The sequence below is a fragment of the Triturus cristatus genome, chromosome 9, assembly GCF_964204655.1.
Source record: "Triturus cristatus chromosome 9, aTriCri1.1, whole genome shotgun sequence".
Classification (NCBI taxonomy): domain Eukaryota; kingdom Metazoa; phylum Chordata; class Amphibia; order Caudata; family Salamandridae; genus Triturus; species Triturus cristatus.
The window spans coordinates 646,480,270-646,503,335 of NC_140592.1; the positions used below are offsets into that span (position 1 = coordinate 646,480,270).

Here is a 23,066-nt window from a genome sequence, read left to right on the forward strand (position 1 = left end):
ACTGTACCGACCTGACCCTGGGAGACCCCTGAGTCTGTGCCCAGAACCTTAACTCTGCCAGTCGAGTACTTACCCAAAAGCCGATAACCCAATTTTCTTCCATAGGGTAACATTGACTGGTTTCTTCTGAAATTTCTTCTAAGTGTGGAGTTTCTAAAACTTAAAATATTCACCTAAAATCAACCGAGTAACAAAAACGGAAATACTCACCTGCTATTAGGAGAGATCCCAGTGCTGGATCTTGGTGCCCTGCACTGACCCTGAAAAGTACCCACAACCGTACTTACCACTAACCCAATTTTCTCCCATAGGAAATAATTGACAGGTTTTTTTTTAAGTTTCTTCTAAGTGTCGATTTTTGCAAACTACAAATATTCTTTAAGAATCGTACCAACTGGGAAAACTTAATTACTTACCTGTTTTAGATAGAGGTCCCAGTACTGAGCCAAGGAGCCCAGCCCTGGATTACAAAAGTAACGAGACCATACTTTACCCGTAACTTGAATTTTCTCCCTTAGGGAATCATTGACTGTTTTTCTATGAAATTTCTTCAAAGTGTCAACTTTTAAAATAGCAAAATATTGACTAACAATCACAACAGTAACTAAGACGAATTTACTCACTTGTTTCCAAGAACTGTCCCAGGACTGAATCAAGGATCCAGTCCTGGAGTTAGAAAAGTAATCCTGAAATTAATCTATTGCAAATAACTAAAAACTCACATTGAGCTAAATGTGTTTGAAATTGTGTTGCCTATTACAACAACCTGTAACTATTACCTACAAAAGTCAATTACATTTGGCAAAAGTATTTGACTAAAGCCTCTCATTCTGTGAAAGTATTTTTTGATACCTATTGTTGGTTCTAACATAAAACAACCATATATTTTTTATATAAACCATTGGCCTAGAGTTCAGTTCTTGAGTGTGTGAGACCCTTTGCTGACTGAGTGTGTACAACAAATGCTTTACACTGTCCTCTGATACTGCCTTACGGCTCGACTAAGCTACCACTTTAGAGAGTAAGGTTATATCTAACTTTAACCTCTGCCAAACCTCTGTGGACTCTGTACACACTGAACCTATTTGGCAACAGTATATACAGATCCACTTTCTCACACTCCTCCTTTGGTTAGTAGTGCGCATGGGCATCAACTCCATCCTTAGATTGTTTTTTTCCTCCATCCGGTTCGGATGTAATTTGCTGTGCTCCGGGGTTGACGTTATTTTGATTCCCCCTCGACGCGCAAAACTCTCACCGATCGACGGTATTGTTTCGATCGCGATGTCTCCCGACACGTATCCAGTTCCAAATAACTTTTCGAGTCCGGTCGTCGACGTGGGCAGTTGGGCCAATCGGCGACATCAACCAGCATATGCAAAGGACTCCATTTAAAAAATGCAAGTGTGGGGCTAAGTTTCCACACACAGATCTCCACGAGGTCTGCAACCTTTGTCTCTCGCCAGGACACTAGAGTCAACACTGCCAGGCCTGTGACTCTTTCAGGTCTAAGAAGACTATACGTGATCGTCAGGCTCGATATCACGAAATGTCCAGATCAACAATTTCGGCGCCGGAAGACATCTTCGAGGCAGGCACCGAAGATCTGGAACCGGAGATGATCAAGCCAGCATCTCCGAAGCCGACGATTCAGACTCAGAAGACCAGTCCATTACTCCAGGTCAACGAACCGGGAGTACTGACGTCGACGCCCCGGCCCCGAAAAAGCACAATGCTCCGGTAACACCTTCACCTTCAGGTCTGGGTGTATACCAAGACAAGACTTCAGAAGCCCTGCCTCCGGGCCCGGCTCCGAAGCCCACAAAGCCTTCAGGCAGCTCTGGATCGAGCCAGCCACACCATGGTGCCGAAAAGCCATCTTCGGCACTGAAACATAAACCCAAGGTCTCGTCGACCCCAGAATCTTCGGCACCTAAACCGAAATCAAAAGTAGCAGACTCTTTGGCACCGAAGCAAATTCAATCCAAGTCCTCCGAGCTGAAAAAACCCAACTAAATCTTCGGAGTCGAAAACTCCAACCAAGCGAAAGTAGACAAAAACCCCTCCTAAAGCTAAGGAAGATAGGCCAAAACACCACTCTGAGCTGAAATCCTCGGCGCCCTAAAAAAGGCAGCGGATGCAAAGAACTTTTCCATCCTGATTCACCGGATCCTAATCAAAGAACACTCCATATTGATCCCATTACTGGCCAAGTCACCTCCATAATACCTAAGAAGAGAACATTGGACACCTCGGAAACACCTGAGATACCCTCCAAGAAAAAAGACTCATCAACCTCACCTATGAGGCCTTTCTCTCCATCTCCACAACCCACAAACATACTCTCTCCAGGACACTCCGGTGCCTCCTCTTTCACCTGCACCACAAGAGGAAGATGAGGATGTAGGGGGTGAGGATGAGGGAATAGACCCACATCACACAGATACTGATGATGACACACACAGTACCTCACCTCATGACTCTTGGGACGATTACAATGTCCCAAATGTGCCTGAGCCAGATTTAAATCCCTTCAGACCATCCCCCTAGATGATAATGTACGGTTTGCGCAACTAATAAATAGAGCTACGCAATACCATGGTGTTCATCTGCACTCAGACCCTCTAGAGGAAGATTTTTTATTAGAGACATTCTCCCAGCCACAAAAAACAACAAATACTCTCCCTATGCTCAAAGGGATGATTAAACATGCCCCTGACGTTTTTAAAGATCCTGTCAGGGCTAGCGTGCTTAATCCTAGGATTGAGAAAAAATACAAGCCAGCTCCAAGTGATCCAGCTTATATTAAAGGTCAACTCCCTCTGGACTCATTGGTTGTGGCAAACACCTGCAAATGGGCAAATTCCCTAACCACAGGTGATGCCCCTCCGCCAGACAAAGAATCTAAGCTACTAGACGCATCAGGTAAAAGGGTTGCATCCCAGGCAGCAAATTTATGGCGCATTGCTAACTCACAGGTTTTACTTGCAAGGTATGACAGGGCTCACTATGATGAGCTTGAGATACTCATGCAACATCTTCCAGGTGAGTACAAAGCCAAAGCAAATGATCTCATACAAGAGGGAAAGTTAATCACGAACACCTCAATGAAATCTGCCCTGGATGCTACAGATACTGCATCCCGAACAATTAATACAAGCGTGTTACTACGTAGACATGCATGGCTGCGCATATCAGGTTTTAAGCAAGAGGTACAGTCTACCATCCTCAATCAACCCTTGGATCAAGAACACTTGTTTGGACCCACTGTGGACACATCTTTAGAAAATATGAAAAAGGACACAGATACAGCCACATCCATGCGGGCTCTACAAGCAACAACGAGTAGAGGTTCTTTTTGTTGCTCCTCTTATATGGGCGCCTCCAAGACCACTGGTACAGACACCTCTTCCACTTATAAAAGCCCCACTCAAACTTCAACTAACAGAGGTTACTTTAGAGGGAATTACAGAGGCAACAACAGAGGTAGAGAACATGGTTCTAATACCCGCGCCTCCCCCACCACAAAACAGTGACTTCCCTCCACTCCCCCCAGACCATTCCACTCCGGTCGGGGGAAGACTATCACAGTTCCTACCTGTGTGGAATTCCATCACCACAGACAGGGTGGGTAAGACAAATTATCCAGTATGGTTACTGCCTGGAACTCATTTCTACTCCCATCCCATATACCTCCCAGACAACGTCCAATGTCTACGGAACATCTCACGCTTCTAAAGCAGGAGGAACCGGTTCCCATACAACATCAAAACACAGGGATTTACTCCCTTTATTTCCTCATTCCAAAAAAGGACGGCACTCTCAGGCCAATATTAGACCTCAGACTGCTAAACCTGTACATACAATCCAACCACTTCCACATGGTCACTTTACAACAGGTCCTCCCCCTGCTTCAACAAGTCGATTTCCTTGCCACTCTACATCTCAAGGACGCCTACTTCCACATTCCTATTCACCCTGCTCACAGGAAATACCTACGGTTTGTTGTGGACGGACAACATTACCAGTCCAAAGTCCTGCCATTCGAAGTCACAACAGCACCCAGAGTCTTTACAAAATGCCTCGCAGTGGTAGCTGCCTACTTAAGACGACAACACATTCATGTGTTTCCTTACCTAGACGACTGGCATAGAAAAGCCAAGTCACGCAACCAGTGTGTACAAGACACCCACAACACAATGCAGCTGCTACACAACTTGGGATTCACAATAAATCTCACCAAGTCGCATCTACACCCGTCCCACAGCCAACAGTATCTAGGTGCGACAATAGACACTTTCAAAGCCCTTGCATACCCAAACCCAACCAGGATAGCCAGTATGCAAGCACTCATAACAAAATTTCAGCCACAAAACTCACTACCAGCTCGAGTGTTCATGCAGCTCATAGGGATGATGGCCTCTTGCATCTGAATCGTTCCTTACGCAAGACTCCAGATGCGTCCATTACAGGAATGCCTAGCACAACAATGGAACCAGGCACAGGGTCAACTTTCAGATCTGATGTTGGTAGACAGTCGCACTTATCGCTCTCTGCAATGGCGGAACGCTCAAAATCTTTCCAAAGGGAGTCCGTTCTTGGACTCAGTTCCACAAATGGTGCTGGCAGCGAACGCATCGCTCACCGGCTGGGGAGCTCATCTCTTAAACCACACCATCCAGGGTATGTGGACCCCTCAACAAACACTCCTCCACATCAATCACCTGGAGGTATTGGCCATATTTCTCACCCTAAAGTCATTCCAGAAACATCTCATAGGCAAAGCTGTCCTTCTCCGAACAGACAACATGACAGCGATGTACTATATACAAAAACAGGGTGGAACACACTCTGCAGCTGTCACGCCTAGCACAAAGCATTTGGAGATGGGCCGTTCCTCAAAAGAGCATCTACCTGGGATTCACAATCAAATTGCGGATCTGCTCAGTCGTCAACAACAACGGATTCACGAATGGGAACTTCATCCGCAAGTTCTTCATCCATTTTTTCAAATGTGGGGCCACCCAGACATGGATCTCTTTGCCACACATCTAAACACAAAATGCCCAAACTTCTCCTCCAGATATCCACACCCATTGTCCAAAGGCAATGCGATATGGATGAATTGGTCAGGCAGATTTGCGTACGCTTTTCCACCTCTCCCACTCGTTCCATTACTGGTGCACAAACTCAAACAGTCTCTCACAATGATCCTAGTTGTGCCAACATGGGCCCGACAACCATGGTTCACAACACTACTGGAGCTCTCAGTAGTCCCTCACCAAAAGTTGCACCTTTCCCCAAAGCTTCTCACGCAGAACCATGGAGAGATAAGACATCCAGAACCAGCGCAACTGAACCTAGCAATCTGGCTCCTGAAATCTTAGAGCTTGGTTACCTCAATCTCTTACCAGACTGCATGAACGTTATTAGAGAAAGTAGACGTCCTACCACTAGAGCATGCTATGCAGCTAAATGGAAAAGATTAGTTGTTTACTGCAATAACAACACAATCATTGCACTAGATGCTTCAACTCAAAATATGATCTGTTATCTCCTGCATCTACAAAGATGTAATCTGGCATACACATCCATACTATTACATCTTGCTTCTATAGCAGCTTACTTGCAAAACAGACAACACTTGTCGTTGTTTAGCGGACCTCCCATCAAAGCTTTCATGGAAGGCCTTAAAAGGATAATCCCTCCCAGAATTCCACCCTCTCCAGTATGGAATCTAAACATTGTACTTACTAGGCTCATGGGTCCCCCATTTGAACCTTTACATAAATGTGAGTTACAGTTCCTTACATGGGAAGTAGCTTTCCTTGTGGCCATCACATCTCTCAGAAGAGTGGGTGAACTCCAGGCATTAACCATACAAGAACCATTTTTGCAAATACATCACAACAAAGTGGTTCTTAGGATAAACCCTAAATTCTTACCTAAAGTAATTTCGGCTTTTCAACTTAACCAGTCTGTTGAGCTCCCAGTTTTTTTCCTCAACCAGACTCAGCAGCATGAGCTCTTCATACGCTTGACGTAAATAGAGCTATCTTTTATTACATTGAAAGGACAAAAAACTTTGGGAAAACTAAACAATTATTTGTAGCTTTCTCACCACCACAAAAGCGTAATCCAATATCAAAAGCTGGAATTGCCAGGTGGATTGTTAAATGCATTCACATATGCTACCAAAAAGCAAAGCGTACATTATCCATTCCACCCTAGAGCATATTCCACACATAAACTAGGGGCATCCATGGCATTCTTAGGAACATACCCATGGATGACATTTGCAAAGCCCCAACATGGTCTACACCGCACACTTTCACAAAACACTACTGTGTAGATGTGCAAGCAAAACAACAAGCTAGTGTGGGCCAGGCTGTACTAAGAACACTTTTTCAAACTACTGCAACGCATACAGGTAGCCACCGCTAACAGGGGAACTGCTGTATAGTCTATGCAAAAGTATGCGATCTACAGCTCGTATGCCTCGAATGGAAAATGCTACTTACCAGTATGCATCTGTTCTTGGCATGTAGAGCTGTAGATCCGCATACGCCCACCCGCCTCCCCTGACACCTATATATGTTGCTGTACTATCTTACTTAGATACATTACACATGGACATCTTTCTATTTCTAACTAACTCCATCATCACCCTTCATGGTAAAACAATCTGAGGATGGAGTCGATGCCCATGCGCACTACTAACCAAAGGAGGAGTCACCTATCTCGTGACTACAAAGACTTCTGCAATAACAAAGTGCAAACATCCTATCCCAACACCAGATGGCGATCTATACAAAAGTATGCGGATCTACAGCTCTGCATGCCAAGAACAGATGCATACTGGTAAGTAGCATTTTCCTTACTTCCCTTAGGTAACAATCTTTGTAGTGAACATTAGGACAGCAGATTCCTCGCCCCCTGCCTAATTTCCCATTCAGTGTAGTAGACGTTTTGGAGTGAATAAGTTCCCAAGTTAGATTTGCACACAGTGGAGTCTATATGCAGCTTCATCTTGTCATGTTCAGGCGTGGGATGAAGTTGCAGAGAGACTGATGGCGCCACCTACCAGCATGCAGAATCTTTAGCGAGAGCTCAAAAATATATATCTGAAAGAGACACGTTAGTGATAGATTCCTTACCTTAGAATATCCCCAGGCGGCAGACTGGATCCGGAAAGTTTTCGTCAGCAGTACCCCTGCGCGTCGGTAGGCATCGTCGTACAGCTCCGCGTACGTCGCTGGCGTCGTAGCCGTTGAGATGACGTTGACGGAGCTACTTCGACGCGCCAGCGCGCGCTGACTTCAGTTCTTTCTTTTTCCGCGCCAGCAGTGCAGATCCGAGAGAGAGCGGTACCCCTAGTTAAAAGTTTTAACTTGGTTTCTGAAAACTTGTTTTGTCGAGTACTCGACTCCTGGTGCAGTAGAGATGCCCGGGTTTAAGGCCTGTAGGGCCTGCCATCGGAACATGTCGGTAGCGGACCCGCACGACATGTCTCTTCTGCTTGCGGCAAGCCCATGACCCCGAGGTTTCCCCCGATTGTCGGGCCATGGCGGCGAAAGCTTTGCGGGAGCGTTCCTGAAAGTTGTTGGAGGTCCGGCAGTCGGCTTGCGCGCCGATCAAGGTCCCGCTCCTGTGGGAGATCGAGGGACCGGCCGCAGAGCCGTCACCATCGCTAGTCGGAATCAGGGACAGGTAAGTCACGACGCCATAAAAAGTCGAAGAAGCGACGTCGCTCTTTCTTTACCCCTCACCGGTCACGGTACGCGGTGGAGGATGCGGGCGGTCACTCCCCCGCGGCTCTGTTGGAGCCTCCGTTGTTGCCTGCAGCCTACCCGCCCTTTCCAGGCCCGCACACAACTTCGGATGAGGTACAGGCCTTTGTGTCAGCCATGAGCCGTTTGTTTGGCCCATCGGGTCCTTCCGTAGTGCCTTCGGGCCCCGCGGACCTGTTGGGTGGGTCTGCCCCTGCGGCACCGCCGGGTCCGGCCTCGGCGCCGGATCCAGCCTCGGCGCCGGATCCAGCCTCGGCACCACCACTGACGCCAGACGACGCCGAACCTGAATTGGTCTCTTACCCCCCAATTCCATTTCTTGGTGGGGAGTTTGTCCCATTACCCCGGGCACCTCGTCTTTACCGGCCTCTTCAACAACCGGTGGATGAAGGGGAGTACTGGAAGGGGTCTGAATACCCTCTTGTGGCTCAATGCGAGGATGAGCCTGAATGGGAAGGTGACATGGAGGGTCCAGTGGATCTGGATTTCTCTCCACACCCTGGTAAGCTGTCCCCCTCGTCCGTGGCTACGGAGGAGGTTGGGACTTTTTCTGTGGTGTTGCGTAGAGCGGCTGAGGGTCTTAACCTCGAGCTCCCTTCTGTGCCTATCAAGACCAGTCTCCTGACTGAGGTACTGCAACCAGCGTCCTCCCCCGCGGAGCCGCTACTGCCCTTCAACGACGCACTTACTGACGTCCTGTTGAGCACCTGTAACAAACCCAAGACAGGGGCGCCTGTGGATAAGGGTGTGGCGCGCCGCCATCGCCAGGCGACCCCAGCTTTCTCACGCAACACCCGACGCCTCAGAGTCTGGTTGTCCAGGCCTCTGCCTTGCCGAGTGCATTCCCTTCTGTCCCTCCGGACAAGGAATCTAAGAAACTAGAACAGTTTGGAAAAATTATTTTCACTTCTGCCAGTTCTGGGTTGCGGGCGGTGAACACTACGTGCCTGTTGGACCGCTATTCGCATTCTTTTTGGGACACGGTGGCACAGGTTTTGTCTCAGTGCCCTGTGGAAGCTCGGGCGGTGCTCTCCCAGGCCATTACCGAGGGAAGAGATGTCGCTAAATGCACTATCCGTTGTGGACTTGACACAGCCGATTCACTCAGCAGGGCACTTTCCTCAACGGTGGCGCTCCGCCGTTTCGCTTGGCTCAGAACAACTGGCTTCTCCGGGGATGTCTAGAACACTTTGTTGGACATGCCCTTTGATGGCACACGCCTTTTTGGTGACCAGGCGGATAGCACCCTGGAACACTTTAAGGACTCTCGGGCTATGGCCCAGTCCTTGGGTCTCGCCACCACGCGTACTCCCTCGGGGTCCGCTTTTTGCTCCTTTCAAGGTCAGGGTCGAGGCACCCAAGCACGTTCCTTTCAGACCCGCAGGCCTGCGCAGTCTCAGCGCAGCTGCGGATGTGGGACCTGCCGTGGTGGGTCTCGAGGACAGCGGGCGGGTCAATCCACCACCGCCGCCTTAAAAACTTCCTAGTCCAGTGTTTGAGGCCCACCAGACGCCAGTGGGTGGCAGGATTCGTCATCACCTTCCCCACTGGCACACCATCACCTCAGACAGGTGGGTTCTACAAATAGTCCGAATGGGCTACTCCTTCCCCTTCGAGTCTACTCCTCCAGCCATGCCACCTCAGTACCACCGCATGTCAAGGGATCATTTGGCACTTCTCAAGCAGGAAGTTGCAGCCCTCTTGGCCAAAGGGGCCATTGAGTGCGATCCGACGCCAGAAGTAAGTCGTGGTTGTTATTCCTACTACTTCTTGGTTCCAAAGAAGGACGAAGGTCTGCGTCCTATCTTAGACCTCCGGAACGTCAGTCGCTTCCTCCGGAAGGAGAAGTTCAAGATGCTCACGTTTGCTCAGGTCTTGTCTGCCCTAAACCCGCAAGACTGGCTGGTAGCATTGGACTTGCAGGATGCTTATTTTCATATCCCCATCCTGCCAGGCCACCAGCGTTACCTACGGTTTACCGTGCTCCCTTTCGACCTTACCAGCGCCCCTCGGGTGTTCACAAAAGTGATGGCGGTGGTCGCAGCTCATCTGCACAGATCAGGGGTCCAAGTCTTCCCCTATCTCGACGACTGGCTGTTGAAGGCGGGCTCACCCCAGGCAGTCGTCTCCCACCTCCAGACTACGGACAACATCCTGCATTTGCTGGGGTTTTCCATCAACGTGCCAAAGTCGCACCTGATTCCCTCTAAGAAGTTCCTCTTCATCGGAGCGGTTATGTATACGGCGCAGTTTTGGGTTTATCCTCCCGAACAGCGAGTCCGGGACATTCGGGCTATGGTTCCGATCTTACAGCCCTGGTCCTGAGTTTCTGTCAGGAAGACCCTGAGGCTGCTGGGCCTCATGGCCTCCTGCATCCTGCTGATCTATCATGCCAGATGGCATATGCCCCTGCAGTCTCTAAGCCTTCCTAGCCCGGACCTTCAAAATCTTGGATGACCGTTTGGTGGCAGGATCAGCCATTAGCTCCACCACTGGCAAAACATCACATCAGACAAGTGGCTTCTTCATATATTCCAAAGGAGCATCTCCCTCCCCTTTGAGACTACCCCTCTCTCCATGCCTCAAACTCACGACCGGCTAACTGAGGACCACTTTAACTTGCTTCAGGAGGAAGTCAGGACTGTCTTGGCTAAGGGAGCCATCGAGAGGGTTCCGGCACCAGAGGTTGGCTGTGGTTGTTACTCCTGCTACTTTCTGGTCCTGAAAAAGGACAAGAGCCTGCGTCCTATTCTAGATCTGCCAGCCCTCAACTACTTCTTCAAAATGCTCACGCTGGCTCAGGTCTTGTGTGCCCTGGAGACAGGATGGGGTGTTGGACTTGCAGGACACCTATTTTTACATTCCCATCCAGCCTACCCTTCAGCGCTACCTGCGGTTCAAGGTAGGCCTCCAGCACTTTCAGTTCTCAGTGCTCCCCTTTGGCCTAACCAGCACCCCTCAGGTGTTCACCAATGTGATGGCCGGTCTTCCCTTATCTCAACGACTGGCTGTTGACGGCGCGCTTGTCCTAGACTGTCCTCTCCCACCTCTGGACTAAGACGTACCTCCTGCTTTCGCTGGGGTTTACTATCAACGTGCCGTAGTCACACCTGGCTCCCTGTCAGATGTTCCCTTTCATCGGAGCTGTTCTGGACACAGTGCGGTTTTGGGCCTATACTCCCAAGCGGTGAGTCCAGGCTATTCAGGCTATGATACCGATGATTCAGTCTCTATCTTAGATTTCGGTGTGAATGACTCTGAGGCTGGTGGGCCTCAAGGCTTCCTGCATCCTGCTAGTGCCGCATGCCAGATGGTATATGCAGTTTCTGCTGTGGAGTTCCAGAGGGCGCAACATCAAGGGAATCTCTCAGTCGCAGTCCAGATCTCAGAAGGGACTGCACAGGATCTGCAGTGGTGACTGACCAACAGCAATTTGGTCAGTCAGGTCTTTGTCCCTTCCCCCAACCAGATCACACATGAGTGACATGTGTCACATCTGAAACGGGGCAGCCGTCTGGGAAAGGTGGAGATCAAAGGACTCTGGTCTCCGGCGGAATCGGGACTCCACATCAACGTGTTGGAACTCCGATCGATTTGCTTTGCATTGAAAGCTAATCTCACTTCCATCAAGGGAGAGCTGGTTCAAGTGTTCACGGACAACACTACCGCCATGTGGTACTGCAATAAACAGGGTGGGGTCCTGGACTCTTTATCTGGAGGCCCTGCATCTCTGGGCATGGCTGGAACAGCAGGGCATATCCATGATGGTACAACACCTGGCAGGTTCTCAGTACACCAGGGCGGACAAACTCAGCCGTCGATGCCTAGCGAGTCACGAATGGCGTCTCCATCAGGAGGTGGCGCAAGGTCTCTTTCAGAAGTAGGGAGAGCCTTGGTTAGATCGATTTACCTACGCCGAGAACTTGCAAATGTTATCAATTTTGCACTCTATAGTTTACAAGTCGGCACTCGCTTGGTTCTGTTTTTCGTCTCAAGTGAAGCTCAGGCCTCCTGTACGCCTTTTTGTCAATACCACTTCTCTCCAGAGTGCCCAAGTAGATCAGGAGCAACCAGGACCTAGTCGTTCTTGTGGCTCTGCACTGGGCACAGAGTCTTGTCTCCCCAGATTCTCCAACTGGGCCTCTGATCAACTACCCCATCGCGAGGATCTTCTGTCACAGCAGCAGGGAAATGTCCTCCACCCGAACCTGTCAACTCTACGCCTTCTTGCGTGAAGATTGAACGGCAGCAGTTGACAGCATTTGACTTCCTGCCGAAGTCTGTGATGTGATTTTGGCTGCCAGGTGTCCCTCTACCAAGACTGTGTTGACTAGGTGGTGGCAGAAATTTGTAAAATGTTGTACAGAAAGGTCGGTTGACCCTCTTTCTACTTCCCTACCTCAAGTCCTCTTTATTTTAACCCTTGCCCAGCAGGGCTCTGCTCTGGGCACCCTTAAAGGGTACCTTTCAGTCTTGTCTGCCTTTTTGAGGCTGCCAGACCAACCCTATTTATTTAAATCCCCTACTGTGAACCGATTTCTAAGGGGCTTTTACATATGTTCCCACCTGCCCCATTCTTCATGCCTCAGTGGGATCTTAATTTGGTTCTCACCTTCCTCTTGTGCGCACCATTCGGCCCTCTGCACGGCTGCCCTCTCTGGCTGCTTTTCATTGAATCAGCCTTTTTAGTGCCAACTTTTCCAGGAGGGTGAGTGAATTGTAGGCTCTGTCACCTAAGCCCCCTTAACTGATCATCTTCCATGATAAGTTGGTGATTCACACTAGGGCATCTTTCTTACCACAATTGGTAACACCATCCCACGTGAGGTAATCGGTCACCTTGCCCAATTTCTGTGCTCCTCCACACACCTCTAATGAGGAGAAGCGACTCAATTGTCTGCACCCAAAAAAGAGCAGTGTCGTTCTACCATGACTGCACTAAAGAATTCTGGGTGGATGACCAACTCTTCGTGGAGTGCGTTGGATGAAAGAAAGGTTGTGTGGTGCAGTAGAGAACTGTCTCTCGATGGGTCATCCTCTGCATCAAAATTTGTACGCACTGGCCAAGAAACAGCTTCCCGAAGGTATAAGAACTTTGTTCACATGAACTAAGGCTGCGACCACAGGGTTGCAAGTTGGTATTCCAGTTCTTGACATTTGTTATACAGCAACGTGGGCGTCACTGCACACATTTACTAAGCATGCCTGGACATTCAAATCCACAGGGATGGCCTTTTTGCCCGCTCTGTCCTGCAGGACTTCCGGGTCCAAACTTGTCCGCAGTCCCTCCTCCGCGGTTGGTATTGCTTCTGTATATATTCTAATGTAAGAAATCTGCGGCTAGATGTCTCTATCAGATGGACAGGTTACTTACCTTCGGTAACACCTTATCTGGTAGAGACATAATGTAGCCGCAGACTTCTTACCCACCCACCTGTCCTCCCAGTGCTGCAGACGGGTTTTTAGGGTCAGGGCTGATCCCTTTCAAGGCTCTAGTTGTTCTAAACACACCATTGTCAGTGCACTTCATGGCTTTGCGCTCCTGGTGTGGAAAGTCTTGAAAAGTAACTGACGTCAGCGTGCTGTGGTTTGGCCTGTATAGGTGAGACAGATGTCGCTTCCAGCGCAGACAATGTTGACAACTACACAGAGCTGACGGATGCCACCTACATTGCACGCAAGGGTATTGCTCGAGCAAAAGTCTTATGGATCCACCCTGACGCCTGGGATATTTTAAGATCAGGAATCTTCGGCTGTATTCTGTTTCTATCCAAAACGGTTTTACCGAAGGTATGTAACTTGTCCATTAGGCCGTTTTAAAACATCTAATAAAACTCTGCTGATAAGAAAGAACCCAGAATCAGAATCAGAACAAAGCTTTATTTCGATTGTGATATAGCAATCATAAAAAGCACAAATAAAATACATAGATAATACAAGCAAATTTCATCAGCGAATTTAAATACAATATCCAGATAAAAAATATTTTGTTTAAAATATATCTCATATTTAAAAACTGATGAGAGTTAGTAAAAAATGCATATGAAGAGGGTCACAACCTCGATCCTAAATAACAATACTCTTTCTCTGGTGGAGAATTTTTTTGAAAAACATGGATAGCCTCCAGGCAACATGTTCGTTTTCTAGGAACTGAAGCTTCATAAGAAAGAACCCTACTGCTGCTTCCTTTTTTTTTTTTTTTTTTTAATTTTTTTAAGAGGTGTGTTGTAGCCAATTAATTACCTACCTGTCCTTCAGCCAGCACTGACTTCTGTTTTACCTGGCCGCACCACACGGACGTGCTTTTTTAAAATCAACTTTATTGTATTCCTTGTATACGTGAAACATGCAATTGGTATTTATACTAAAAGCCGCAGTGTAAGCATAGACTTTACCATTGCTTTCGGAGCCCACCATTTTGAATGAGGTGTTCAACTTAGGTGTGCTTTCAGTCAAATCACTTTAATTTAAGAGCACCTAGAAAGATCATTAGGGTAATCTTAGACGGGCATTCGGAAATAAACTGCAAAGCCACTCTTTATTTACTCGGTGTGAGGTGGTTAAATACTATGAAAAGCAAATACTAGCTGCAGCTAATATTCACAGATTTAATTCGTACATAATACAGGCAGTTGATAAATGGAGGACTTAGTGTGTCTAGACAGTCAGAACTTTGTGAAGAGAGAGCAATGTTTTTGTTTGAATAGGTTTCTCAGCCCTAAGGTATAGAGTGCTGACAAACTGGCACATAACACACGTATATACTCTTTTGTAAATCTGCAATGACATCGTCTGGGATTAGGCCCAGACTTCATGCCTCGAAATAGCATTTTTTGGCAAGTCCAGGCAGGGCAGCATTGATCCCGTCTGCTGTTTTAGTCGTTTGAGGATTTTCATCTTCGATTGTTTTGACACTCTTTTAAATATTGAAAGTAGTTGTTGTGTGAGGGAGCTCGACACAAATAGATGTGTGTCCTTCTATAATAGATAAGTGTCCACTGTCAAAATGTTGCGTCGGTCCACTCGTGAATTCCATATTTTGTCGGGTAGCACCTTTGCTTTCCATACCCAACACTTGTTTGCTGATCGCCGGTGTGCGTTGCAATCTATCTAGAGTTGTTCTCTTGAAGAGCAAGGAGGCAAACTTCCATACAACTCGACGCTCTTTTTCTTTTTTTAATTTGCTCTTTCATAAAATAGTGATGTGAATATGTGCTACATGTACAACATTGATCCCATCGATGGAATTATTGTTTTTTTGTTGTTTAAATTAAGCACGATCTTTATGAAGCAATTGACAATCGTTTCTGTCATCGTGCACCAAGCTCGTGACCTGGCAGCAATGTGCTTTAAAAGATTATTTTGTATTTCTTTGCAACACGAGGTTCCGCATTTTCAGGCTTATAAAGGAATGCTTCAGTTCAGTTGTTGTTCAACTTTGACAAAAGGTCACGTTCTTAAACCTAGCAGTTGCTGCAGTTATTGTAAAAAAATATATATTTTATGAAAGGTTGTACGTATATTCCCGGACCTGACAGGCTATATTTGTATCTATTTAACAAACTTTTCTTTTCTTAGTTAAATCCTTTCTGAAAATGAATAGTGTTGACTGTTGATTTTAAGATGGGTTAGCTCGTCTAGTGTGAACACTGCACCAGAAGGTGTCTACATCAGTTTGTGCAGATTGTTTCCTTTACAGCTGGAAGTATTGAAGTACAGTGTAGGAGGCTGGCTCTTTATATGATATCTCAAAATGAGATCTATTGTGCAAAGAGTCCAGGGGTTCTCTTATGAGTGGACAGGGGCTTGCTCTAGCAATCCCAAGGTCCTCTTCTAGGGGCTGTGTGGTCGAGCAGCCTTAGGCTTATCAGAGAGGAGTGCAAGACATCAGTAAATACACACAATAAGTGATACACATGACTCCATAATGAGATCCATATACCTTTATAAATCTCAAAACATTTGTACAATCTGCACCTGCACTCTTGATTTTATGATGGTATTTAGCACAACATTTGCTATTTCTTGATTCTTCTTTTGTATCAAATGTATTTTTAACATTTTAAGTGCTTTTATGGCTGTACGGCCGAAATAAAGCTTAGTTTGACTGACTGACTGATTTATAAAAAAATAACCAGCATCTTTATATGTTTAGGCACTAGAATCAATTTGTTCAAGTAAGTACATTTTTCAAGAGAAATATTAACGGAACCAATCTCCAGGAGTGGTGGGCAAGGTCCAAGGCAGCACCAGCAGAACACCACCAACTGCACTAGGGCAGCTGGCTTCAGAGGTGCATCACGGCGTCGTGCGCCCAATGTCATTCTATGGGGATCGGTCTTTGCGAAAAGAAGCTGCAGGCTTTGACGGGGGGGGGGGCAGTCGGGCTGAACCAACAGGGGGCCTCAGGCCACACAGTGCTCGGTCCTCGAGTTTTGTGAGGCCTTTGGTCCTCTTCTCCACGGACTAGGGGCAATAGGTGCAGAGGTGTCCTTATGCATCGGGTTTTTCTTACCAGGAGCAGTCGTGGTTGAAACCCTTGACAGCTCCATCAGGTCAAGAGATCGCAAGGGGACCGTCTATGCTGAAGAAGAAACCATTGCCAACGCTCAATGCAAAGGAGGCACAAGAGGTCGAAAGGAAAAAGCGCAGATTAGAGGCAGAGTGGCAGTGCTTCTTCAACGAAAGAAGTTTGACAACTCCTTAAGGGAATTTCGAAATCCAAGTAAACCTTTGAAGGGCCTAGACGCTGAAGCGGAGGAATCTGCCTTTGAAGCTCCAGCAACACCGGAACCTCATGGGGAAGAAGTTGAAGAGGAGTTTTCATGAACCCAAGGGGGAAGTTGGAGGAGTAGGGTTAGATGAGGAGTCATGGAACGACCTCGACACAATCTCTAGTAGAAGAGGTTGACCATTACCCTTTCAGGCCATCACCACCTGATGGACCTCACAGTGTATAACAGCCTGATCAGAATGGCTGCAGACACTTATGGAGTGCCATTAGAGGAGGAGAAGGGAGACTCCTGTATTCTTCTCAACACATTTCTGCCCGCCAACAAGGGAAACTTATATCTACCAGTGCTGCCCAGCAAATTAGATCAAGGGAAGGAAGCTTTTCAGGAGCTTCCCAAAGCAGTGACTCCACCAGTGGAAAAGAAATATAAACCCTCAACAAAAGACCCTAAATATATTCAGGGATCACACCAGCAGACTCCATTATTGTTACTACTGCCAGAAAGCGCAACAACACACACACCTCGACAGGACCTCCACCAGTAAAGGAGAGCAAGAGGCTCGACATGGTAGGAAGAAAGTTGGAAAGGGAGTGTGCAACACTGTAGTGAATTGCAAAATCAAATGTGCTGCTGTACAGAAATGGTCACCGGCCTTGGATACAGCAGGCAGATGTGCACAAGAACATTGCTGAGTAAAAATGCCTGGCTGTTCATACAGGAGGTGCAAGCAGATATCAACATGCCCATTGCTGGGGATGCACTATTCAGCCAGGCGGTCCATGAGTCCTCGAAGCAAATAAAAAAGGACAATGAAACCGCTATGGCAATGGGAGCCTTACAGTACAGAAGCTTATTCAAAAGGGGTAGAAGCACAACACGAAGACCCACAGGCAGAGCTCCCTTCCCATCTGGGCAGCAGCAGCAACAAATACAAGCAACCTCCCACCAAGCCACACAGCAGACCACATATTAACAGCGGCAGCACCCAGCAAGGCAGCCCTTTAATGAAAGAGGGCAGACTCCCCGAGATGGAGGGGCCACAAGCAAGTGAATTGACAAGCAAGCCCCCACAAAATACCAGTGGGAGGCAGAATAGGTGATCACCACGGACAATTGGATTTTTTACGTGATATTGCATAGAACTGCTAAAAAAGAACACCACCAATTTCTCCAAAAACAAAAAGATATCAAGGAGTGTGGAGGTCCTACAGCTCAGGAAAGAGGTTGAAGAACTCTTACAAAAAAAGGCAATAGAGAAGATATGAGTGGAACCTAACAGTGCTAATGCAATTGATGGCAACACCGTTTCAGCCTATGCACAAAGCAGATCTCCGATCACTCACACTTAAAGCAGCATTCCTAATTGCATTCACCTCACTGCGAAGAGTGAGTGAACTACAAGTTCTAACAATATATGAACCATACCTGCAAGTACACAAGGACAAAGTGGTTCTCCAAGCCAACCCACAGTTCTTACCAAAAATAGTGAGCAAATTTCACACAGGTCAAAGCATACAACTACTAGTATTCTTCAAAGAACCGCAAATACAGATGGAAAGAACCCTACACCCCTTAGATGTAAGGAGAGCTTTAATATACTATCTGCAAGAAACAAGAGTTTTGCAAGGGAAACCAATTATTTGTCTCCTACGCAAAAGCAAGCAAGGGTTCTTCGGTAACAAAGGGAACAATCTCACGATGGATTGTGAAAATACAGACCTGCTAATCCGGCGCAGGGGAGACATTATCCGTACACCCAAGAGCACACTCAACAAGAAAGAAGGGCACAACTTTACGGTTCCTAGCAAATGTACCCATAGACACCCTCTGCGCAGCAGCAAAATGTGTTTACACATGCATGATTGCGAAACACTACAGTGTGGACATTCGAATGAACAAGGAAGCACAGGTGGGACAAAAAGTACTTCAGCGCCTGTTTGCAAATTCATGCTAATATTATCCCGACTAATCCAAAGGAAGGGATACCACTACATAATCTAATGCACATCATGTGAATCCAGAAATGGATTACTGAGCCAAAACAAAATGGTTACGTACCAGTAGGAGTAGTTTTGTAGCTTGAAGAGTTTTCTGGATTCAGATGAAACCCACCTGCCGCATGAGAAATGGGAAACAATGCAATTGGGTGGGAAAAGAGAGATTGAAACAAGAGGAAAAATGTAAAACCAGAAAAAAAATCCAAAGATGGCGGCTACTCACATGAACATCTGGGGTGCCGTCTGAAGTCATACATGGGGCAGACATATAATGGTGGTCGACGATGCCCGGGGAGGGGGGGGGGAGAAAAGACAATTCCAGACCCAACTCCTAGATGGCAGAATAATGCACACCATCTGAATCTAGACAAATCTTCAAGCTGCAAAACTAATCCTCCTGGTAAGTAACCATTTATTTGTCTTCCTCGGGTCTGACTCAAACAATCTTGGTGCCAACTCCCGCTTGCTGCAGCTACCACTGTATAAGGGTGCAATCTCCTTCATTGCTGCCGATCTTCTTTCTTCTTGTAGGTCCTTCATATCCTGGCCGTGGACAGCAGCCCAAAGCTCTTTTGCTTTGAGTGCCTCTTGATGCTATGTGAGGTGGCGGAGCTCACTCCCTGTGAAGTCCCACCACACCTTCAGCCTTCGGCATCTGTGCAATTACCTTTACTGTGGGTGACACTTTTGGGCCCTCGGACTTCACTTTTAGTACAGCGGTGGAGTCCGTCCCATATTATGGCATCGATTCATCTTGCCTAGGCTCCTTCAAGGTCCATGTCTTTCAGAGCAGATATTCTTCATGCAAAGGCACCTCCACTGCTTTCCTGAGCAGTAAGACAGCTCTTTTCCTCAAAGTAGGGTCCAGGCAGGCAGCCTGACCAGGCAGACTAGTCATGTTTGCTGCCGTTTAATTACACTTTAATGGATACATTGACGACAATCTGGTTTAAACTGTATTGAGGTGTCCTAGCCCTGCTGTAGAGACCACCCTTCAGACCCAGCACCCAACCCCTGAGAGCTTGGTGGTTCAGGCTTGCACCAGCAAGGTCAGCTCTCATACGTTTCCCACAGCCCGTTGGACAGAGAGTCAAAAGCACATTGACTCATGTTAAGAGGGTTTTCTTATCTGCAAGTTTGGCATTCAGGTCATGAAGGTGTGTCTATGGCTGTACGCATGTCTTCTGGGAGATTGTCCAGCGAGATCTTGCCAGTTGTTCCTGAAAGTTTCAGAAATGCATTTACAGACAGCCTGATGTTCAGGATAGAGCTAAATATGTTTGTAGAACTTTCTGTAAATTACGCATTGCATGGGTCACACCATGTGCATTAGTGTAGTGATCTGACGTCCCGCATGCATGTGTGCCACAGAGTGTTCTGAGGACACGCACTTATCCCTTATAGATATGTCTTTTGATAGCTCCAGGCTTTTTGGGAAAGAAGACAGGTTCTGTCCTGGAGCACTTCAAGGAAGGTCTGATTACAACACGTTCACTCAGCTTGTTGTCAGCTTTTCAATTCCATCAGCAGTATTGGAAATTCAAAGGGTACTCACAAGGCCTTGCTTACTGACAAAGGCAACCTTTTAAACACTCCATACATTCGGTTCTTGCCTCCTGGGAAGATGGCGGCATAGGCCATAGTCGGCAGCAGGGACAGCATTAATCTTCTTCCTCTGCCCCGACCTCAACTGCAGCCAAATTACTCGTATTCCCCAATCTTCAGTTACTTGTGACCGGTAGTGGACGGGAATTTTTTTCTAATCTGTTGACTTGCAGTTACCACATACTGGTGGGTTCTTCCGGTGGTTCAACATGGTTTGCTCTCCCATTCTTGTCTTACCCCAGTCCTGTACCTCTAATCCCTACATATCTCCAGCCTTGCCTAGGAAGTTTGATAACTTTTGTTCAAAGGGGCTATCAAGAGAGTTTTCAAAGAGGATAATGGTACAGCTTGCTACTCCTACTACGTTTTGGTGCCTAGAAGCCTCGGATCCGATTTAGATCTTCAGGTCTTGAATGCTTTCCTTCAAAGTGACAAGTTCAAATTTTTGACTCTGGCCCAGGTCCTTTGTCCCGTGGATCGAGGAGACAGGATGGTGTCCTTGGACTTGCAGGACGCATACTTTTATGTGGCTGTCCTGCTGTCCCAAAGACCCTTCCTCCTTTTCGATGTAGGATCAGAACACTTTATTTACTGTCCTACCCTTCAGCCTCACCTCTTCCCCCTAGTAATTTGCGAAGATGCTAGCAGTGGTTGTAGCCCATCTTTGCAGGGAGGAAATGCACGTATTCCAGTCCCTCAACAAAACTGAGTTCACCAAGGTTATCAATGGACCATCTGGAGGCAACAATCTCGCTGCTGTTCTGCTTGAGGTTATCAATGAGACAAAATCCCATCTACAGCAAGCAAGTAGGATTCCATTAATTGGATCCATCCTTGACACAGTGATTTTCAAAGCCTTTCTGGCCTGCAGCAAGTCTAGGAAATTAAGATTGTGATCTTGATTTTTCGAGTTAAGTGCTGTGTTGGACGCAGGCTGGTCTCCTAGTATATTCCAACAGGTATGTGGAACCAGCAGAATTTCCTCTTGGACGACATATGTATCACAGATGTAGCAGCCCAGCGTCTTCATTGGTGGCTGATAGAAGCCAATCTAACCTGCGGCAGGCATGTTTTGTGTCCTCACGCAAAGTTCACATTAGTGACAGATGCATTGTTACCAGGCCGTAGCAGTCACCTCTATGAGGTGGAAATTAGGGGCCTACAGTCTTGCTGGAGCAAAGTCCCCATATCATTCTTTTAGACCTGCATGCCACACATTCACTGTAGATGGAGCCCAAAATCGCAATTGCGCAAAAGCACAGCAGGCAGTTACTGCCTGTATCTCAAGTCTGCCTATTTTGAAGGGGGTTCCTTAATATTTTACTAGAGATATTCCTCTAGTATTACATGCTCATTGTACTACAATTAATAGCTTTTACAATAATTCAAGCATCCTAATGCAGTTTATCACTTCCCTTTCTTCTGAAATAGTTGAATGATGTGAGCAACCAATGTATCGGTAAAACTTTGTGAAGGACCCTATAGTAGGCAAACTGAATATAGACACCATAGAATATCCAACGCTAGTAAGGTCTGAGCGCTCTGAAGGGAAATCAATTTAGAAAATGTGTCTACATTCCTCTAGGGCACTGTTGATTGTAGATTTGGGGTATGTGCAATCTTTTGGACAATGTTCTCCAGTCATTAGAAAGGTAATTGTATCTACATACCTGCATGATTAAAATCTCGTTTGTTTATAAAAAACAATAATATTGAATGCATGTGAATCAAAGGTAGTGCACCTACAGGCTAGAGTTTGCCAAGAAATGTTAACACTATCACTTTAAGTGGGAATGCCCTCCAAGTTGATCACTTATCTATAGAAATTTGGATCCTTCTCAACCTTGATTTTTGAATAAACTCCTCTACTAGCTTATTTCTATAGGTCTGTTACCACCATAACCCTCCTTGCTAAACTCATGGCTTTAGACCCCAATGTCCAAGGTCCTGACTTCTTACTGTCTAACCGCATATCCACTCAAAACCTCCAACTGCATTCCCTATTCCCCTGTGGTTTAGTCATACTCCCACACACATTGTTGCACCTAATTCTCAACTCTGGACCCCTTTCATTTAAATTTCTCACCCCTTTGAAATCAGTTTGGATCCTTTACCATGTTCTTGGGTTAGCTCCGGATGCTTTAACTCTGTTGTCCTCTTAACCATTATATTTGAAACTGTAGATTTATGCTGCACACGGATACATTACCAATTCAGTAGGCGTCCACCTCAATTAAAATAAAATAAAACTAAATGATTGAGATAGGCGGACTCCCTGTTTTTATGTCTCAAATAGTAGACAAATGAATACAAGGGTTGTGAAATAGATCCATCTTCAGAGAAGGACTGAAATTCACTGGCATGATCGTGGAAGTTCTAAATTTGACTGGACAGGTCCTGAGGTTATATGAAGAGTTTCTGTTTAAATTTGGGTGAACATTTGTGCAGAACCCATTCACTATAATTTTATTTTTAGCCACTAATCTAGGGACCGATGTGTGAACCTCCAACCATTATGTTGCTGCTTTATTTTTTATGAAAAAGTTAATTGCAGCTTACACTCTCACGTTTTTTGATGGCATGATTTCAGAAGATTAATATAAATTAGCACAATTTTCTTAATGTGTTGCTTTTTTAAAAGTGTGATGGTGTAGCCTGCACAAGAATGACTTGTGTTTGTGTTCTAACCACTTCTCTTGGATTTGCAGGTCGGGAGTACAGTTCGTCTCGAAGGTAAGTTTAGTACTGCATTTTCTTCATTATTCTGCTGTTAAACTAAGATTTGAATATGTTGGCTATAGTTTGACTCTTAGGTTTTAAATGCAATTTCAAGCATCATATTAAAAGCCCAATCTATGCGGTCCAGACTTCACTACAAGAGAGGATGGAAATTTGCTAGTGGACTTCAATAGAGTGGGACATTTTTTCTGCTACTGGAG

The 23,066-nt window shown here is 46.4% G+C and overlaps 1 protein-coding gene across 17 annotated transcripts in view; it reads left to right on the plus strand.

The window, feature by feature from the left end:
* Positions 1-23,066, plus strand: part of CLASRP (CLK4 associating serine/arginine rich protein) — a 900,118-nt gene that overhangs the window by 776,522 nt on the left and 100,530 nt on the right. For all 17 annotated transcript variants that reach the window (XM_085625696.1, XM_085625697.1, XM_085625686.1 and 14 more), the window contains one exon: positions 22,836-22,860. In XM_085625696.1, the coding sequence (XP_085481822.1) occupies positions 22,836-22,860 (25 nt within the window). The remainder of the gene's footprint in view (positions 1-22,835; positions 22,861-23,066) is intronic.